A 19344-nucleotide genomic window follows, 5' to 3' on the forward strand; every position below is an offset into this window, starting at 1 on the left:
TTCCATGTTTATCTGCTCTTTGGGACATGTGGCCAGCATTACTAATATGATAATATTATGAGTACTTACCTGTCTAAATCACTCACAAAACAATAAGGTCCTAAAGGGCAGCAACTATGTCTTCTATTTTTTGTATCTGCACTGTCTGACCACATCAGGCACGTAGCAGGTGTTTATCAATATGTTGCAGAAATGAATGACCAATTAAAGGCTGCTGGCAGGAGGCTCTTAAAATGGAAAAAGTGGTATCAGACAAAAAATATGGATTAAAAAGCATTTTTTAAAGGATTTCTGCTTCTGCCTATGAAGGATTAACTGCTATTATGCAGTTATGTAATAAACAACTAGAAAACCAGACAAAAATACAGAAACACTAATTTCTGATATTGTATAACAGGCAGCACAGGACTTTGATCCCTGATAGAAGGAAAACAAGCCCTACCATTTTCCCAGCTTATTACCTAAAGGCAGTTTCCAAGAGGCAGACCAAGGAGGTGTCTTGGTCAGTACAGGCTGCTACAACAAGAGTATCATAAACTGGATGGCTTAAACAATATACATTTATTTCTCACAGTTCTGGAGGTTGGGAAGTACAAGACTTAGGTGCTGGCAGATTTGGTATTTGGTGAGGGCACTCTTCCTGGTTTGCAAATGGCTGTCTTCTCCTTGTGTCCTCACATGGCTAAGAACAGAGGGAGGAAGCAACCTCCGTCCCCGTCTTCGTGTAAAGGTGTGACTCCCAAGACATGAGGGCTCCACCCTCATGACCAAATCACTTCCCAAGGCCCCATCTCCTAATACAGCATGCTGGGGATTACAATTTCAACCTGTGAATTGGAGGGAGACAAAATCATTCAGTCCATAGCAGGATGGACATCAAAAAAAGCCTAGCAGCCGGCCGGGCACGGTGGCTCACGCCTGTAATCCCAGAACTTTGGGAGGCTGAGGCAGGCACATCACGAGGTCAGGAGATCAAGACCATCCTGGCTAACACGGTGAAACCCCATTTCTACTAAAAATACAAAAAAATGAGCCAGGAGTGGTGGCGGGCGCCTATAGTCCCAGCTACTTAGGAGGCTGAGGCAGGAGAATGGCGTGAACCCAGGAGGCAGAGCTTGCAGTGAGCCAAGATAGCGCCACTGCACTCCAGCCTGGGCGACAGAGCAAGATTCCGCATCCAAAAAAAAAAAAAAAAGGCTAGCAGCCTCACTGAGTTAGAGAAAGAGCAAAGTTTGCAGAAACTAAAGTGAGTAAGATTTACACAGCAGAATATGGGAGAGAAGGGGGCAGCCTTGAGATCTGCACAGGGTACCCTTAAATCTCTGAAAACATCATCTGCAAATGTGTAAGGTGAAATTCCAGAGGCTGGAGGAACAGCTAGAGGGAAGCAGGAGGCCAAACATTTTCCGAAGAGCTCATGTTCCCACTAGTCACAGTGGAGAGACTTCACAGTACACAAGGCAACAGGTAGAGTATTCAGAAGGATTTCACCTTAGTAGTGAGGCTAAATTAAACTAGGCAAAGACTGCATTAGATGAGCCCTAATGATATTTAAAAGAAAGCATGGGAAGCGTCCCAATGACTACAAGTAACTTAACCGTATGCATATGCCAGAATAAAGTCTGGTGTCCTTAAAGGAGTAAAACAAAATCCAGGCCAGGTGTGGTGGTGCATGCCTGTAATCCCAACACTTTCATGGCCTGAAGCAGGTGGATTGCTTGAGCCCAGGGGGGTTGAGGCTGCAGTGAGCCATGGTGATACCACTGCTCTCTAGCCTGGGCAACAGACTGAGGTCCTGTCTCTAAAAGAAAAAAAAATTTAGTAAAGTAAATTTTAAAATAAATGCACTCTAATCCCAGCACTTTAGGAGGCTCAGGCAGGTGGATCACCTGAGATCAGGAGTTCGAGACCAGCCTGGCCAATATGGCGAAACCCCGTCTCTACTAAAAGTACAGAAATTAGCTGGGTGTGACGGTGGGTGGCTACAATCCCAGCTACTCAGGAGACTAAGGCACGAGAATTGCTTGAACCCCGGAGGCAGAGGTTACAGTGAGCTGCGATTGTGCCACTGCACTCCAGCCTGGGTGACAAGGGCGAAACTCCCTCTCAAAAATAAAATAAAATAAAAGTACTCAGGCCGGGCACAGTGACTCACGCCTGTAATCCCAGCACTTTGGGAGGCCGAGGCGGGTGGATCACCTGAGGTCGGGAGTTCGAGACCAGCCTGACCAACATGGAGAAACCCCGTCTCTACTAAAAATACAAAATTAGCTGGGCCTGGTGGCACATGCCTATAATCCCAGCTACTAGGGAGGCTGAGGCAGGAGAATTGCTTGAACCTGGGAGGCAGAGGTTGCGGTGAGCCGAGATTGTGCCATTGCACTCCAGCCTGGGCAACAAGAGTGAAACTCCGCCTCAAAAAAAAAAATAAAAATAATAAAAAAAAAAGTACTCATATGTTCAAAAAGTAGAGGAAAACATAAGCATGATAAGCAGAGAGATCAAAGACAGTTAAGGGGGAGACATCTAAAGCTGAAAAATACAGCATCTGAAATTAAAAACACCTTGGATGAGATTAAAAGCAGTACAGACATGACAGAAAAAAAGACCACTGAACATTGAAACACAGCAGTAAAAATTATCCAAAGTAAGGACAGAAAGGAAAAAACTAAAAATAAAAATTGAAAGGTGTGTCAGTGACCTGTGAGAAAATATCAAGTGGTCTAACATAGAACTGGAGTCCCACAAAAAGCAGGTGGTGGGAGCAGAAAAATATTGGACGACATAATGACCAAAGTATTTGATAAAAAGTACAAACCTGTGGATCAAAGAACATAGAGAACACATTAGTGTGAACTTATTTTCAATATATAGAAAATATACGCCAGGTGGCCGGGCACGGTGGCTCAAGCCTGTAATCCCAGCACTTTGGGAGGCCGAGACGGGCGGATCACGAGGTCAGGAGATCGAGACCATCCTGGCTAATACGGTGAAACCCTGTCTCTACTTAAAAAATACAAAAAACTAGCCGGGCGACGAGGCGGGCGCCTGTAGTCCCAGCTACTCGGGAGGCTGAGGCAGGAGAATGGCGTAAACCCGGGAGGCGGAGCTTGCAGTGAGCTGAGATCCGGCCACTGCACTCCAGCCTGGGTGGCAGAGCAAGACTCCGTCTCAAAAAAAAAAAAAGAAACTATACGCCAGGCATGGTGGCTCACGCCTGTAATCCCAACACTTTGGGAGGCTGAGGCTGATGGATCGCTTGCACCCAGGAGTTTGAGACTAGCCTAGGCAACAATGGGAAACCCTATCTCTACAAAAAATACAAAAAGATTAGCTGGGCTTGGTGGCACGCACCTTGTCCCAGCTACTTGGGAGGCTGAGGTAGGAGGATTCCTTGAGCCTAGGAGGTCAAAGCTGCAGTGAGCTGTGACTGTGCCACTGCACTCCAGCCAGGGTGAAAGGGCAAGATCGTGTTGCCAAATATATGAACATATAAAAATAAACATAGGTATAAATGTGTGGGTGTATATCTATGGATTCCCTAGCTAAATCTTCTGAGAAGGTCTGGAAATGGATTCTAAATATGACCCTCCATTAAAAGAACCAGGGTTCCTTTAAGAAATGCCTGATTCTAGAGCTGGGGCCATGGAAGAACAAGGTAAGTCTGGAACATTATATTGTGCCAGAAAAGAAAGACATTTTCAAAGAATAAGGGGAATATGTTAAAAGGACACAGTAAGTTAGACTGAAGATGCTGTCACTGGCCAATTTTGGAACATTATGAGATTGAAAAGAAATAATGATAATAACAGATTACGTACAACTCACTGGATAAAATAGGAGTTGACTGTTCCACATTGATTTGAATAAATAAACGGGGAGATGAGAAACCTATTCCTTCCAGTAGAATATAAACTAATACATGTAGAAGGAATGAAAAAATTAGAAAACAGTTATTTGGTAGCCATCACAGCATAATTAATTCAAGCAAGAATCATCAATAGATATTATAACTAATGAAATAAAGGTAGATTAAAAAATGAGATTTCATGGAGTCTCACAATATCTCTTCAAAAACTTGGTAATTACACCAAAAAAACGACTTTATAACAAAAGTGGGCAAACAAAATGTTCAGATAGATAAAAACAGGACTTTTTTCCAGCTGACCTATACTGCAAGATATGCTAAAAGAAATCCTTTCAACTAAAAATAAATGACATCAAATAGAAACTGGAGAAAGGGATTAGGAATTCTGGAAACGTTAACTATGTGGGTAAACATCACATTCTATATATAGTTATTTTCTTCTCTTAATCTCTTCAAAAGATATATTATTGTTTAAAACAAAAACGTGTGTGTGTGTGTGTCTGTGTGTGTAAAACCACTATGAGATTTCTAACATATGTAGATGCAATATACATGAAAGCAATAGCACAAAGAAGTGAAGGTGGGCCAAGCATGGTGGCTCATGCCTGCAATCCCAGCCTTTTTGGAGGCCGAGGCAGGCAGATCCACCCGAGGTCAGGAGTTCAAGACCAGCCTGACCAACATGGAGAAACCCCATCTCTACTAAAAATAAAAAAATTAGGCATAGTGACATACACCTGTAGTTCCAGCTATTCGGGAGGCTGAGGCACAAGAATCACTTGAACTAGAGAGGCAGAGGTTGTAATGAGCTGAGATTGTGCCAGTATACTCCCTCCTAGGCCACAGAGCAAGACTTTTTCTTTAAAAAAAAAAAAAAAAAAGTTGGGGAGGTGAATGAAACTACACCATTGAAAGGTTCCTACATTTTACATGAAGTGATACAATAGTAATTCTAAATGAACTATGATAAATGAAGACTATATTGTAACCTCAAGAGCAACCACTAAAAAATAACGCAAAGGAGTATAACTTAAAAAGCCAAACAAGAAACTAAAATGGAATATGTACTAAAAAAAAAAAACTGCAATTGTTCCAAAGGAAGGAGGAAAGGAGTATGAAAGTAACCAAGGCTGGGCGTGGCAGCTCATGCCTGTAATCCCAGCACTTTGGGAGGCTGAGACGGGCAGATCACGAGGTCAGGAGATCGAGACCATCCTGGCTAACACGGTGAAACCCCGTCTCTACTAAAAAATACAAAAAACTAGCCAGGCGAGGTGGCGGGTGCCTGTAATCCCAGCTACTCGGGAGGCTGAGGCAGGAAAAGGGCGTAAACCCGGGAGGCGGAGCTTGCAGTGAGCTGAGATCCAGCCACTACACTCCAGGCTGGGCAACAGAGCGAGACTTTGTCTCAAAAAAAAAAAAAAAAAAAAAAAGAAAGTAACCAAAAGCACACAGCACAAATAGAAAATGAAGAGAAAGGCCAGGCGCGGTGGCTCATGCCTGTAATCCCAGCACTTTGGGAGGCCAACGTGGGTGGATCACAAGGTCAGGAGATCAAGGCCATCCTGCCTAACACGGTGAAACCCCGTCTCTACTAAAAATACAAAATTAGCCAGGCGTGGTGGCGGGCACCTGTAGTCCCAGCTACTTGGGAGGCTGAGGCAGGAGAATGGCGAGAATCCGGGAGGTGGAGCCGGTAGTGAGCTGAGATCACGCCACTGCACTCCAGCCTGGGCGACAGATCCAGACGCTGTCTCAAAAAAAGGAAAAAAAAAAAAAAAAGGAAAAGAAAGAAAATGAAGAGCAAAATAGGAGACCTAAATCCAACCATATCAAGTTATACACTAATTAAAAGGCAGACTATCAGCCTAGATATAAAACCAAGACCCTACTATATGCTGTCCACAAGAGATGCCCTTTAAATATAAAGACATCAATAATAATAAGTAAAGAATAGTAAAATGTATACTATGTAAATACTAAGTATAAGAAAGCTGGAGTGGCTATACTGATACAAGACAAATTAGACTACAAGACAGGGGTAATAACACATCGATAGGACATTTTCATAAAGATGGATCAATATAATAATCATTAATGCATATATGCCTAATAACAGACTTTCAAAGCATACAAAGTAGAAACCAATGGAATAAACGGAATAGACAAATTAACAAAAATGGCTGGATATTTGAATACCTTTCATTAAGTGATCAAATTAATGAAATAAATCAATATAGACAGACAAGATTTGACGATCACCATTTCTTGACCTAATTGATATTTATAGAACACTACACCCATTAACTACAGAACACATTCTTTTCAAGTGCACATTACTCACCTAAGAAGATTCAGTATTTGTTGAATAAATAAAATGAATAAATACATAATACACAAGTGGAAGATGGAGCATGCTGAATTTAAAGTGACTATATGGACAAACAGAACAAGACATTGGACAAACAGAACAAGAAGTTGAAGCTGGCCAGGTGCAGTGGCTCACACCTATAATCTCAGTGTTCTGGGAGGCCAGGGTGGGAGGTTTGCTTGAGCCCAGGAGCTTGAGACCAGCTTGGACAACAAAGTGACACCCCATCTCTAAATTAAAAAAAAAAAAAAAAAAAAATTAGCCAGGTGTGCCGCATCTGTGGTCCCAGCTCCTTGGGAGGCTGAGGTGGGAAGATCACTTGTACCTGGGAGGTCAAGGCTGCAGGGAACTATGATCATGCCACTTCACTCCAGCTTGGATGACAGATCAAGATCCCATCTCAAAAAAAAAAGAAGAAAGGAAAAGAAAAAAAAGTTGAAGTTGATGACAGAGACTTACGATCATCTTGATGTCTATATTTCAGAATACTTAAAGCTCCTTAGAATCTTAGTTTTTCCAAAAGAACACTAGGCAAAATGCTGTGCAGAGAGGAACAGAGACTAATGAGTAGATTAAAAAAAAAAAAAAAAAAAACAGAATACCACTGGATGGGGAGGTATCACAAGCTAAAGGAAGGGAGTTTTAACAAGTGGGATAGAAATCTGTGTTAAATATGGAAAAGAGGAGGAGGATGTGAACTCAGAAATAACTTCAAGCATGAAAAGAAAACACTAGTAATCCTCCAAAGCAGCAAATATGGATGAAATTATATATATGAGAGCCTATCCAGGGGAACTTCCAAATGGCAGAGGTATCAAGGATGCAGGGACAGCATGTAGCGGCCATGGAGTCAGTAAGTTTAGCAGCAGAAATGAGAAAAGAGAAAGCACGGTAGCCAGGAAGGCAACTAAATCAAAAGGAAGTGTTTATCTTTTTAAGATGGGAAAAGCTATATATTCAAACAAGAGGAAAGAGGTCCACTAAGCTGGTTGCTAGACCAAAAAAAAAAAAAAGTCAGGAGCAAAGTCCCAGCAAATGAAAAGAGTGAAACAGAATGGCATTGAGTTTCAGAGAAAGACATGGATACCCTGAGATTTGATGGAAAGAAACAAGAATGGATGCAGGCACACAGATTTATGGGAGTGAGGGGAAAAATGAGGGTGTTCTGGTGAGACAGTTTCACTTTCTCAATCGGTTGAAAGCAACCATTCACCTGGTACTTCCCCCTCTTCTGAGTAAGGCTAACCCAATGCTGGTAAACAGCTATGTTTATTCTTGTTTTTGTTTTTACACACAACTCACACTTCTCTGATTAGCCATGTTTCAAAGCTTAACTGAAGAGCTATTACAAATACAAATCTGTAATCAGGAATAAGTCATCAATCTTTCCGATATGGTATTTGGGGGAAAATATACTTAGGATTACCCCTGGGTTTAGAGATGACCTTTAAGCCATCCAGAGAAGACTGTGGCTCTGATTAAGATCCATTCTCTTGTCCCCTCCTTTGGCTGCCATTTTCCAATGCAATGATAAGGTCTGACAGCTGGTAGAGGCAGACATCTGATGAATGCAAAGACTTTTATTTGTCCAGATGATAGAAGAATGTGAAGAAACTGGTCATTTGAAACCTAGCTCCATCATGTTCTCCTTATTGCCCTTTTTCCATTGCTTCATTCTCCCCTAGCTACATTTTCAAGCTCTAATTCTCAATGCTCCGTGTGATTTGAAAGCTTTCACTGCTGTTCATGAGATTTCGCTCCACTATGAAAAGCCCCAGGCTCTTTTTAATTATCAAAATCTACTTCACATGCATCATGTTCTTAATAACCAAACACCAAACTCCCAACAAAGTTGCTTAGTATCATTTCAGTATCTACACTGTATATGTTTGATCATCCTTGTTACTAACAAAGACAGTCTCTTCCTTAGGCAGCAAGACAATCTCTTACGTTGTACCCAAGGTCAGTAACAAAAATGATAGCTCAGTTGCAAAGAATGTCACATGCACGTATGTGTGTACATATGCATGTATTCATCTACTAAGAGTCAACAGAATAATTATTTTTGTAACTTTTATATATAAAACCAACAATATTACTTTTGCAAATACTTCCTTTCTATAGAATGACATACAATAGAGCAGGATTCATTAAAAAATATAAGTGGTTGAATTTCAAGTAAGAAATCTATACAGGGTTTGTTAACTTCTTAGAATCTTGCTAACTTACATCAAATCTACTATTTTGTCTTTGTGTTCTGTCACAGCCATTTGTGGCTACTTTCTCATTTTCTAATCTTTAATTTCCTATAAAATGCTTTACATGTCAAAATAAATTACTAATTCAGACATTGCTATGAAAAACAGAAATCCCTTTGATCAAAAAAAGGAACAGATATTTGGATTATGGAGCATAAATTATACTCTGGTATGTTTATGCAAAAGGGTTAAGGCCAAAGAAAGAATCTGCTTGCTTATTAAAAATGCAAACATTACCTCAGTCATACAAATAGCCCCAAACTCGCCCAGCCACTGCCTCAGCAGATCACCCACCAGCATTAGCATTACATCATATGACATTATGAAACAATAGTGAACTCTGTGTAATACTTGAATATATTGTTTTGAAAGAATAAACTGTCATTAAGTTGAATAAAAGCTTTCTGAAATCAAACCTGGGGGGTACAGCCTTCACTGTGTGGCCTTTTTACTATTTTGAGGAACGGCCTCATCCTGAAAGCAGGAAAGGGGGAAAAGAGATCAGAGTATAAAGGCGACAGTGATGCGTGGCCCCTGCAGCAGCCCAGGAGGCAGAGGGCAGGGCTTTTAATTATCAGGCAGAACAATGTCAAAGCAGGAGGCTCTGCAACAAATGCTGCACCTAAAAACCCAAACAACCTCATACCCACCACGCTAGTTCCTGTATATCCTAGTGATTTCTATAATGGGCTTTGCTAGAATTGGAAACGAAGTCTCATTCTATGCCCTGATGCAATCTTAAAATGTGCTATCACTTACAGCCATGTGACTTCAAGCAATTAATTTAAGCTCTCTAGGCCTCAATATTTTAATCTATAAAAACGGAAAGAACAATAGCTATTATGTAGAAGCATGGAGGATAAGATACTATTATCATAATTACACTGATCATTCCCACCCGCTTTGCCTATCTTTCCTAATCACGGCCCAAGATGTTTCGTCTTCACAAGTGAAACATGAGCCTTGCCTTAAATGCTCACTGGGTTTTTGCTTGCTGTAGTCTGGCCACAGCCACGTGTTGTCATTTCTAGATTCATGCCATTCTCATCAAGTGGGGGTGCAGGGAGGGGATGAATTATAGAAACTATTTTCTATAGTATTTTTTAAAACTTGGGCCAGGCATGGTGGCTCAGGCCTGTAGTCTCAGCGCTTTGGGAGGCTAAGGTAGGAGGAGCACTGGAGTCCAGGAGCTCGAGACCAACATGGGCAACATAGTGACACCCTGTTTCTACAAAAAAATATATATATATTTTAATTAGCCAGGTGTGGTGGTGCACACTGTAGTCCCAGCTACTCTGGAAGCTGAGGTGGGAGGATCACTTGAGCCCAGGAGGTTGAGGCTGCAGTGAGCCATGATCTCATCTCTACCTTCCTTAACCAAATCCCAGATAACCTCTTCCTGTAACCTGCTCCTTACTAGCCTTCCTCCTTCCTACACCTATTCTCAATGTTCTTAATAACCAAGTCTCAAAGAGGTGGAAAAACAAAGCCAAACAACATAATGTTGGTGGCAAAGTCCCAGTTAAAACTCATTTATCAATGAAACCAGGTCCAGTTGCATTGCATTAACTGCATCACATTAATTATTCACTTTTAGGGCACTCGATGATGATTTATTTGAGACAGTCTTGCTCTGTCGCCCAGATTGGAGTGCAGTGATGCAATGTTGGCTCACTGCAAGCTCCACCTCTTGGGCTCAAGTGATACTCCCACCTCAGCCTCCTGAGTAGCTGGAATTACAGGTGCCCACCACCATGCCCAGCTAAGTTTTGTATTTTTTGTAGAGACAGTGTTTTGCCATGTTGGCCAGGCTAGTTTTAAACTCCTGTGCTCAGGTGATCCAACCGCCTCGGCCTTCCAAAGTGCTAGGATTATAGGTGTGAGCCACCATGCCCAGCCCTCAGTGATGACTTCAAATCTGAGGTTAGCTTCCCTTAACACAAAGTCTTCTCCTACATATTTCCTCTACTAGTGATTATCATAAGATGAATTACAGTTAACCCTTGAACAACAACATGGGTCTGAACCACATGGGTCCACTTATATGTGGATTTTCTTCTGCCTCTGCCACCCCTAAGACAGCAAAACTAACCCCTCCTTTTCCTCCTTCTCGGCCTACTCAATGTGAAGACAATGATGAAGATCTTTCTGATGATCCACTTCCACTCAATGAATAGTTAATATACTTTCTCTTTCTCTTCCTTTTAATTTTCTTTTTTTTTTTTTTTTTGAGACCGAGTCTCACTCTGTCACCCAGGCTGGAGCGCAGTGGCATGATCTTGACTCACTGCAACCTCTGCCTCCCGGGTTCAAGCGATTCTTGTGCCTCAGCCTCCCAAGTAGCTGGGACTACAGCTGCACGCCACCACACCCAACTAAGTTTTGTATTTTCAGTGGAGATGGTGTGTCAGCATGGTGGCCAGGCTGATCTCAAATTCCTGACCGGAAGTGAGCCATCCTCCTCGGCCTCCCAAAGCACTGGGATTACAGGCATGAGCCACTGCACCTGGCCTTCCTTATAATTTGCTTCATACATTTTCTTTTGTCTACTTTACTTGATTGTAATAATACAGTATATAATACATATAACACAAAAGATGTGTTAATCAACTGTTTCTGCTATCAGTAAGGCCTCTAGCAAACAGAAGGCGATTAGTAGTCAAGTTTTGCGTAAGCTGAAAGTTATATGCAAATTTTTGTGGGTTTGTGTTTTTTTTTCCTCTGAGATGGAGTTTCACTCTTGTTGCCCAAGCTGGAATGCAACGGCACAATCTCAGTTCACTGCAACCTCCATCTCCCGGTTCTAGCAATTCTCCTGCCTCAGCCTCCTGAGTAGCTGGGATTACAGGCACGCGCCACCATGCCCGGCTAATTTTTTGTACTTTTAGTAGAAACGGAATTTCACCATGTTGGCCAGTATGGTCTCGATCTCCTGACCTCAGGTGATCCACCCACCTCAGCCTCCCAAACTGCTAGGATTATAGGCATGAGCCACCATGCTCAGCAGACTTTTTTTTTTTGAGACAGGATCTCACTCTGTCACCTAGGCTGAAGTGTACTGACATGACTACTGCTCACTGCACCCTTGACCTCCTGGGCTCAAACGATCCTCCTCCACCAGCTTCCCAAGTAGCTAGGGCGACAGACATGTGCCACCATGCCTAGCTAATTTTTTGTATTATCTGTCAAGACAGAGTTTCACTGTATTGCCCAGGCTGGTCTTGAACTCTTGGACTCAAGTGATCCTCCTGCCTCAGCCTCCCAAAGTGCTGGAATTACAGGTGTGAGCCACCATGCCCTACTATTGTCAGCTTCTTTAGAGAATCACATTATTCCTCAAAATCATGAAAACTAAGAAGATGAGTAGGCCAGGCAAGGGGGCTCACGCCTGTAATCCCAGCACTTTGGGAGGCCGAGGTGGGTGGATTACCTGAGGTCAGTAGTTCAAGACTAGCCTGACCAACATGGTGAAACCCCATCTCAACTAAAAAAAAAAAAAAAATTTTAGCTTGGCATGGTGGCAGGCGTCTGTAATCCCAGCTACTTCAGGAGGCCGAGACAGGGGAATCGCTTGAACCTGGGAGGCGGAGGTTGCAGTGAGCCAAGATCACGCCATTGCACTCCAGCCTGGGGGACAAGAGCGAAAACTCTGTTTCAAAAAAAAAAAAATATATATATATATATATATAGTGTTATTTTACATAAAAGAATGTTTACCAAAGTCTAACCCTAAGGCCTGTAGGGTAGAAATTGAAAGCCTGTATTTCCTTATCTATGAAACAGATGAAGCACTGGTAAGAATAAGACAATATATGGATCATCTATAGAGCACCATTTGTTTTTGTTTTTTAAATAGTGTGGAACAGTGTAACATGGGATTTGACATCAATGAAGAAGGTTCAAGTTCAACCTCTCTATATGCCAGCTGCCTGATCTCACCCCAATCATTGAAACACGTTTAATCATGTGAGAATTAAAGGGATGATATGTGTATGAGGAGGGATATCTTAACACAAATAGCTATGTAAATGTAAGATGTTTTACATTGTATTATACCAAGTTAAGTAAACCAGGGCCTTATGTTCATTATTTCCTAATCTTTAGTAGGGGTGAGGGAGGAGGGAACTAAAGGACTCTTACAGCAGAAACACCAGTTAATATAAAATCATCTCCACTACTTAATGGAGACACGAAAATAATAAAGTTGTGGCCTTGGTGTCAAAAGGTAACTACCACAATATATGCTAACTGGGTGGGTAATCTCTCTTTTCAAACACACACTCTCACATAAAACAGCCACCAGGATTAATTACAAGTGTATCAGTAGTGATGCAGATTTTCTCTACGGATCTGAACTAGTCCACCCACTGTCCGGATCACAAATAAGAATGAAAATCTTTTCATGGGAATATAACAGGAAAGGGCCATTTTCGACCTCATTCATTCACTTACCCAGTCCCTATCTTATACCAGGTTCTATTTCAACTGCTGGGAATTCAATAGTGAGCAAAAGAGGAAATACCTGCCATCATGGAGCTCACATTCTACCAGAGAAATATAGACAGTAAACATATTTGCAATAGGTCAATGATAATTAAGGGCTATAGAGAAACACAGGTAGGGGAAAGGGTCTGCAATTTTAATTAGGGAAATCAAAGACTTCACTGAGAAGACGCCATTTAAGCAAAGACCTAAAGGAGATGAGAGAGCAAAATAAATGGATACGTAGAAAGAAAGTAGTAGGGCTACACAAATCTCTCCAGCAAGTTCAGATAAAACAAAATGCAATCCTTTACCTTTCAAAAGGGGCTGGAAGGTTGGAATCTCTTGCAACTTGATGACATCGGGATCGTTGCTGACGTTCCGTGAGGCCTGGGAGCCCTGAGCTACAACCACAATATCATCCATCTTGGCTCTATGCTTGGCTGGTGAGAGAGTCACTGAAAATAAAGTTACACTGCTTAGGAGATGCGTATTAGTTAGGCACCTCTGCCTCACCAAGGCAGTTTTTGGTGTAGTGATTAAAAAGAATAATTTTATACAATGTAGCTATCTTGCAGTTGGGGTTGGGGTGGTGGGAAGGAATTATAGAAACTATTTTCTATAGTATTTTTAAAAACTCAGGCTGGAGCCAGGCACGGTGGCTCATGCCTGTGATCTTAGCACTTTGGGAGGCCGAGGCGGGCAGATCACCTGAGGTGAGGAGTTTGAGACCAGCCTGGCCAAAAATTAACAGGGCATGGTGGCGGGTCCCTATAATCCCAGCTACTGAGGAGGCTGAGGCAGGAGAATCATTTGAGCCCAAGAGGCAGAGGTTGGGGTGTGGTAAGATCGTGCCACTGCACTCGAGCCTGGGCAACAGAGTAAGACTCTGTCTCAAAAAAAAAAAAAACGAAAAAAAACCACCTCAGGCTGGGCGTGGTGGCTCATGCCTGTAATCTCAGCACTTTGAGAGGCTGAGGTAGGAGGATCACCAGTGTCCAGGAGTTCAAGACCAACCATAGTGAGACCCTGTCTATTTTAATTAGTCAGATGTGGTGGTGCACACTATAGTCCCAGCGCCTCAGGAAGCTGAGATGGATCACTTGAGCCCAGGAGGTCAAGACCGCAGTGAGCCATGATCACACCACTGCATGGGTGAGAGAACAACAGTCTCAAAAAACAAAACAAAATAACAACAACGAAAACCCTCAGACATTACAGGAATTTATTTTATTTTGATGCAGAGCCTCACTCTATTGCCAGGCTGGAGTACAGTGGTGCAATCTCCGCTTACTGCAACCTCCGCCTCCTGGGTTCAAGTAATTCTCCTGCCTCAGCTTCCTGAGTAGCTGGGACTATAGGCACATGCCACCACACCCGGCTAATTTTTGTATTTTTAGTAGAGGTGGGGTTTCACCAGATTGGCCAGGCTGGTCTCTAACTCCTGACCTCGTGATCCACCCGCCTTGGCCTCCCAAAGTGCTGGGATTACGGGTGTGAGCCACCGTGCCTGGCCCATTACAGGATTATAGAACATGAATAAACTTCTTTCGTAACTAAACGTTTTCTTTTTCAGCACATAAAAGTATAGGCAGACTGTTTTCATTTTCTCCTTCCTTAATTATCCTGATATCTTGATATATATATATATCCCTATTTCTAAAATGAGAAATAAAGGGTACAAAATTTAACTGTGACTTGCCCAAAGTCAGCAGTGCTAGAAAGTTAGGAAAGGAATTAGAGGTCTCTAAGTTACTGGTACACAAGGCCCATCTCTGCGACACTGGAGTTGCAAAGCTGTCTATCCACCCGACCACATCAAGCCAGCTATGTTTAGTAAGTCCAGGAAGAAACCCTGGTCTCAACCCCCAAATGACTGGCCTATTCCAGAGGCTTCAGCCTCCTTTTTTTTTTTTTTTTTTTAAGTCAAGGTGGCTGGGCACGGTGGCTCACTCCTGTAATCCCAGCACTTTGGGAGGCCAAGGCAGGTGGATCACTTGAGGTCAGGAGTTAGAGATCAGCCTGTCCAACATGGTTAAACCTTATCTCTACTAAAAATGCAAAAATTGTCCAGGTGTGAGGTCCCTGTAATCCCAGCCACTCAGGAGGCTGAGGCATGAAAATTGCTTGAACCCGGGAGGCAGAGGTTGCAGTGAGCCAGGATCATGCCACTGCACTCCAGCCTAGGCAACGGTGAGACTCTGCCCCCACCCCAAAAAAAAGTTTATTATTTAAACTCCTGGATTCCAGCAATCCTCCCACCTGCGCCTCCTGAGTAGCTAGGACTTCAGCCCCTTCATTCTTAAAATTATAGCATTAGTCCAGGGCAAAAATAGCCAGTAAGTCCATTCTAGGCTGAGGCAAAAATCAGAAATTTGGAGGACAAAGCGGGAGATCAATTCAGGTTCCTTGGGAGAAAGTAATCCATTTGGAGGGAAGAGATTCATATTATAAAGGACTCCCTGGACCAAGAAATCATCCTCTCCCCCAAATATCTTCCAGACTGGGGCATGAATGAATCTTTAAAGTGTTTTATGCTCTAGAAGGTAATATTCCCAGGCTCACTGTAGTCATATCTCAAAGGTTAATCCAGGGATATCATAGAACTGCTCTGTCTCCTAGAAGCTCGTCTCCGGAAGCTTGGCATTCCCTTTTTTAGAAAAATCTCTGCTGCTTTTCTTTCTTTTCAAGAAATATTTCTTTACCTGTTTTGGTAATTTACCTAACATTTTACAAAAGCCATGCCAGAAATCTTTCCTGCTATAAATTGTGATTCCTCCTTCCCCAGATGCCAGAGGAAAGGGGAGTTGGAAACATTCCAGCTAGCCTCTACAACCTTATCTGTAAAATGGGATTACTGCAAAAATTCTATGTAAATGCATGTAAAGTACTTGGCACAGGGGAATAGGCAAATTCTAACACCGGAAATGCGCAAATGCTGTTGGTTCATGGGCAAGTAAGCATATTAAAAAGATGCCACACCGCTTCCCCTCAAAATATGTTTCTGCCCTGCCATAGAGGCAAGAATGTCAGATGTCACAATTATTGTATTTCTTACAACAAATATGACACTCTGGGCCTTCCAAGGAAATAGAAAAACGTAGCAAAGCTAGTAGATGCTGCCCACCATTGAAAGCTGCCCCAATCCAGTCCCCCAGAATGTAGGTCTGAACTAGTCTTGAAGGTCACATTTCAAAGTGAAACACCCTTAGATATATTAGCTTGCCTATTTATGAATTACAAATCCTATCAAGAACAGAGAACTTCTAAAATCGGGGACTCTTTTTAGGACCCGGATTAACTAATTTGCATTAGCAACCCCAGAGCTTAACCAAAGCACTCCCAGCTGTCCTGGCCTGCGTGGGTAATAAAAAAAGCAGCAAATGGTCCTCAATTAAACGTCAGCCGTTTTACGTATTGAACACTCACTGTATCGCAAACACAATAATCCTCCCATTCTTGTCTCAAACGCTTAGAGGAATCCAAAAATCATGGACAGGGAACAACAACAGAAAACACCAGAACCTGCTGTCTGGTCAACCTGTATAAGATTAGAAAAGGGACCAACACACCTTCTGAGAAGAAAAAGCTATTTCTGGAGACCTCTGCACTCAAGGGTTCAAAGTAAGTGGACACCTATCACATATCCCTTCAGAAACGGAACCTCTACCACCCGTTTTTAAGAAAGAGCCTGTTCTTAGAGGTCCTATAATCCATCCACTGTGTGAACCAAATCTCACTACATCAGCCATGAGCACTAGAGCCAAAAATTAATTAGGTCGTCTTTTAAACAGTAGGCTGTAGCTGGGAGAAACGGCTGTTTTGAAAATAAAGAATGGGCACCGGCGCCCACGCTGGCTTAGCTTGCAGTCACAGGCACTTCCATCAGGGGAATTGAGGCCAGGACAGATGGTGACTTTTTTTTTCCTAGTAACATGGTGAGGGCTTTTTCTGTGCGTTCCCGTCCGCAGTCCCAGACCCCACTAGTCTGGGAGACAGCCCGCTCTGCAAGCAGACAGAGCGGGCTGGAGGGGGGTGGGTTAGGACACCGACCTGAGGAGTTCAGATCGTTGGGTCGGCTCTCAGCCTCGGAGCTCTGCTCACTGCCCATGATGCCGGCAGCGGTAGCAGCAGAAGAACGGCGGGCCGGGCGGTCACCGCTCCAGCGGCGGGCGACAGGGCAGGGGCCAGGGACCGGGACGGGGAGGCAAGGCAGAGTCTGGGCGGCGCAGCGAGGCTAATGTGTGGGGCTGACGCGTCCAGCCCACGCAGGGGCCTGGGCGGCGGGAGGAGAGGCCCTATTTGGGGAACAGAAACGCAAGGAGGCGCGGCGCGAATGCACGCGGCTCGCCCTCCTTGCCGGGAGCCCTAAGAGAACCGGCAGATGACACTGGCTTTGCCGCACCTGCGGCCGGCGGGCGGCGCCGCTTTCACTCACTGGTTCACGCGCCGCAAGCTCGCTCCTTCCGGGATGCAGATGGGCGGTGCCGGCTACGCCCGACCGTCAGTTCCGGGTTAGGAGGCCCCGCCCCCGGCCCGAGGGAGGGGCGGAGAGACCCGGTCCTGCGACTTAGGGCGACGCCACCTTAAAGGGCCTGACCTCCTTGCAGCCAGAACTGCCGAAAAGGGTAAGCCCTTTCCTGTTGCGTCACCTTGCAAACACCACCCACGCTATTAAGCGCTTCAGTACCCACATGTGAGAACAACTTTACAAACAAGATATTTTTAAGCCTGTTTTACAGATGGAGAAAAAGACGCTAGATAGACCCAGGATTCGAACCCACAACAGCGTGGATGCAAAGTTCATTTTTAATTCTGAAGAGCTGGGAGTTTAGCAGTGGACGATCAAACAAAAAAATACCAGAAGGCGGTGAAGGCAGCAGCTGGAAATGAGAGAAAAATTAAGAAATAGAAAGTGCTGATTCATGTATTAGGGTGTGCACATCTTTAAAGAGAAGTGAGGAACCTTTTTGGCTAGGCGCTTTCAGGGGACCTTGACAGTTATCAACAAGTCACTCTGAAACTAACAAAAGGTGAGGAGGGAGTAATCCAGAAAGGAAACTGCCACTTTTACCAGGGCAAGGAAGTAGACCTAGCAATGCAATGCCATCAAGGAGTTAGCTGGCTCTGGAGTTCTCCGAACTTTGCAACTCATTTTATATTACGTTGTTTGCGTCAAGAAATTTCAAGTAGGCCAGACGCGGTGGCTCACCCCTGTAATTCCAGCACTTTGGGAGGCCGAGGCGGGCGGATCACGAGGTCAGGAGATAGAGACCATCCTGGCTAACACGGCGAAACCCCGTCTCTACTAAAAATACCAAAAAATTTAGCCGGACGTGATGGCGGGCGCCTGTAGTCCCAGCTACTCGGGAGGCTGAGGCAGGAGAATGGCGTGAACTTGGAAGGCGGAGCTTGCAGTGAGCCGAGATCGCGCCACTGCACTACAGCCTGGGCGACAGAGCGAGACTCCGTCTCTTTAAAAAAAAAAAAAAAAATTCAAGTAAATGCCTTGAGATTTTATATGCATAAAATATAGTCTCAGAAGAAGTGTCAAGTAGACTAAATGATTTTTAAGTCCCTTCCACTCTACTATATCACAATAATTTCCCCTATTTTACCTTATTTAATTTTCACAACAACTCTGCAGCCCGTAAATAGGTGACTCCTCCATGGTCAGCAGGTGGTAAGTGGTGGAACTATTTAGGACTGTCTGATGCTCTTTCCTCTACTCACCATTGCAATACAATGAGAAAAATGTAAATGAATCTAAGTACAGTGGTCTCTGGGAATATGAAAATAGAACTAAAAACTGCCTGAGAGATCAGGGCAGGCTTCTAGAAGGTTGTGTCTGACTAGTCTTGAGGTTTACATAAACCACACCAGGCTGATGGGACTGGGAAGGGCCCACTAAGCAGTGAGACCATTGCCTTTTGGAGAGTCCTTGCTTCCCCTCCCAGATTTCCTCTTTGAGGAGTAGGTGAGAGAAGAGGTAAAAGGGGTGAGGAATGGAGAATAACTCATTCTGGCTCTCATTTCCCCCTTTCCACATAAAAGTATATTTGCCTTGTGTTCCATACACCAGTCCATACTGATGTGATGGTGTTTTTATGCTTTCTTTTGGGTAAACATTTCATTCTTAAAAAGATCTTCTATCCCATCAACTGATGAATGGATCAAGTATGGTATATCCGTGTAATGGAATATTTATTCAGCCAAAATAAGGGAAGGATGAAATGCTGATACATGCTACAACACAGAGTAACCTTGACAACATTATTCAATATGAAAAAGGCCTGTCACAAAAGACCACATATTGTAGATTCCGTTTATATGAAATGTCCAGGAGAAGCACTACAGAGAGAGAA

At 43.5% G+C, this 19344-nt stretch overlaps 1 protein-coding gene across 2 annotated transcripts in view; it reads right to left on the reverse strand.

The window, feature by feature from the left end:
- The window catches only part of BORCS5 (BLOC-1 related complex subunit 5), a 108750-nt gene extending 91147 nt beyond the window's left edge, over window positions 1-17603 (reverse strand). The window contains exons 1-2 of one of the 2 annotated variants that reach the window (XM_033222834.1): window positions 17418-17603; window positions 13294-13437 (exon numbers count right to left, since the gene is read on the reverse strand). In XM_033222834.1, the coding sequence (XP_033078725.1) occupies window positions 13294-13437; window position 17418 (145 nt within the window). In that variant the 5' untranslated portion in view covers window positions 17419-17603. Of the gene's footprint in view, window positions 1-13293; window positions 13438-17032 lie in introns of both variants that reach the window. The other variant, XM_033222833.1, reaches the window with a different exon arrangement.
- Window positions 17604-19344: the final 1741 nt, after the last annotated feature.

Source organism: Trachypithecus francoisi, unplaced genomic scaffold (assembly GCF_009764315.1).
Source record: "Trachypithecus francoisi isolate TF-2019V2 unplaced genomic scaffold, Tfra_2.0 Lachesis_group11, whole genome shotgun sequence".
In the NCBI taxonomy this organism is placed as follows: Eukaryota; Metazoa; Chordata; class Mammalia; order Primates; family Cercopithecidae; genus Trachypithecus; species Trachypithecus francoisi.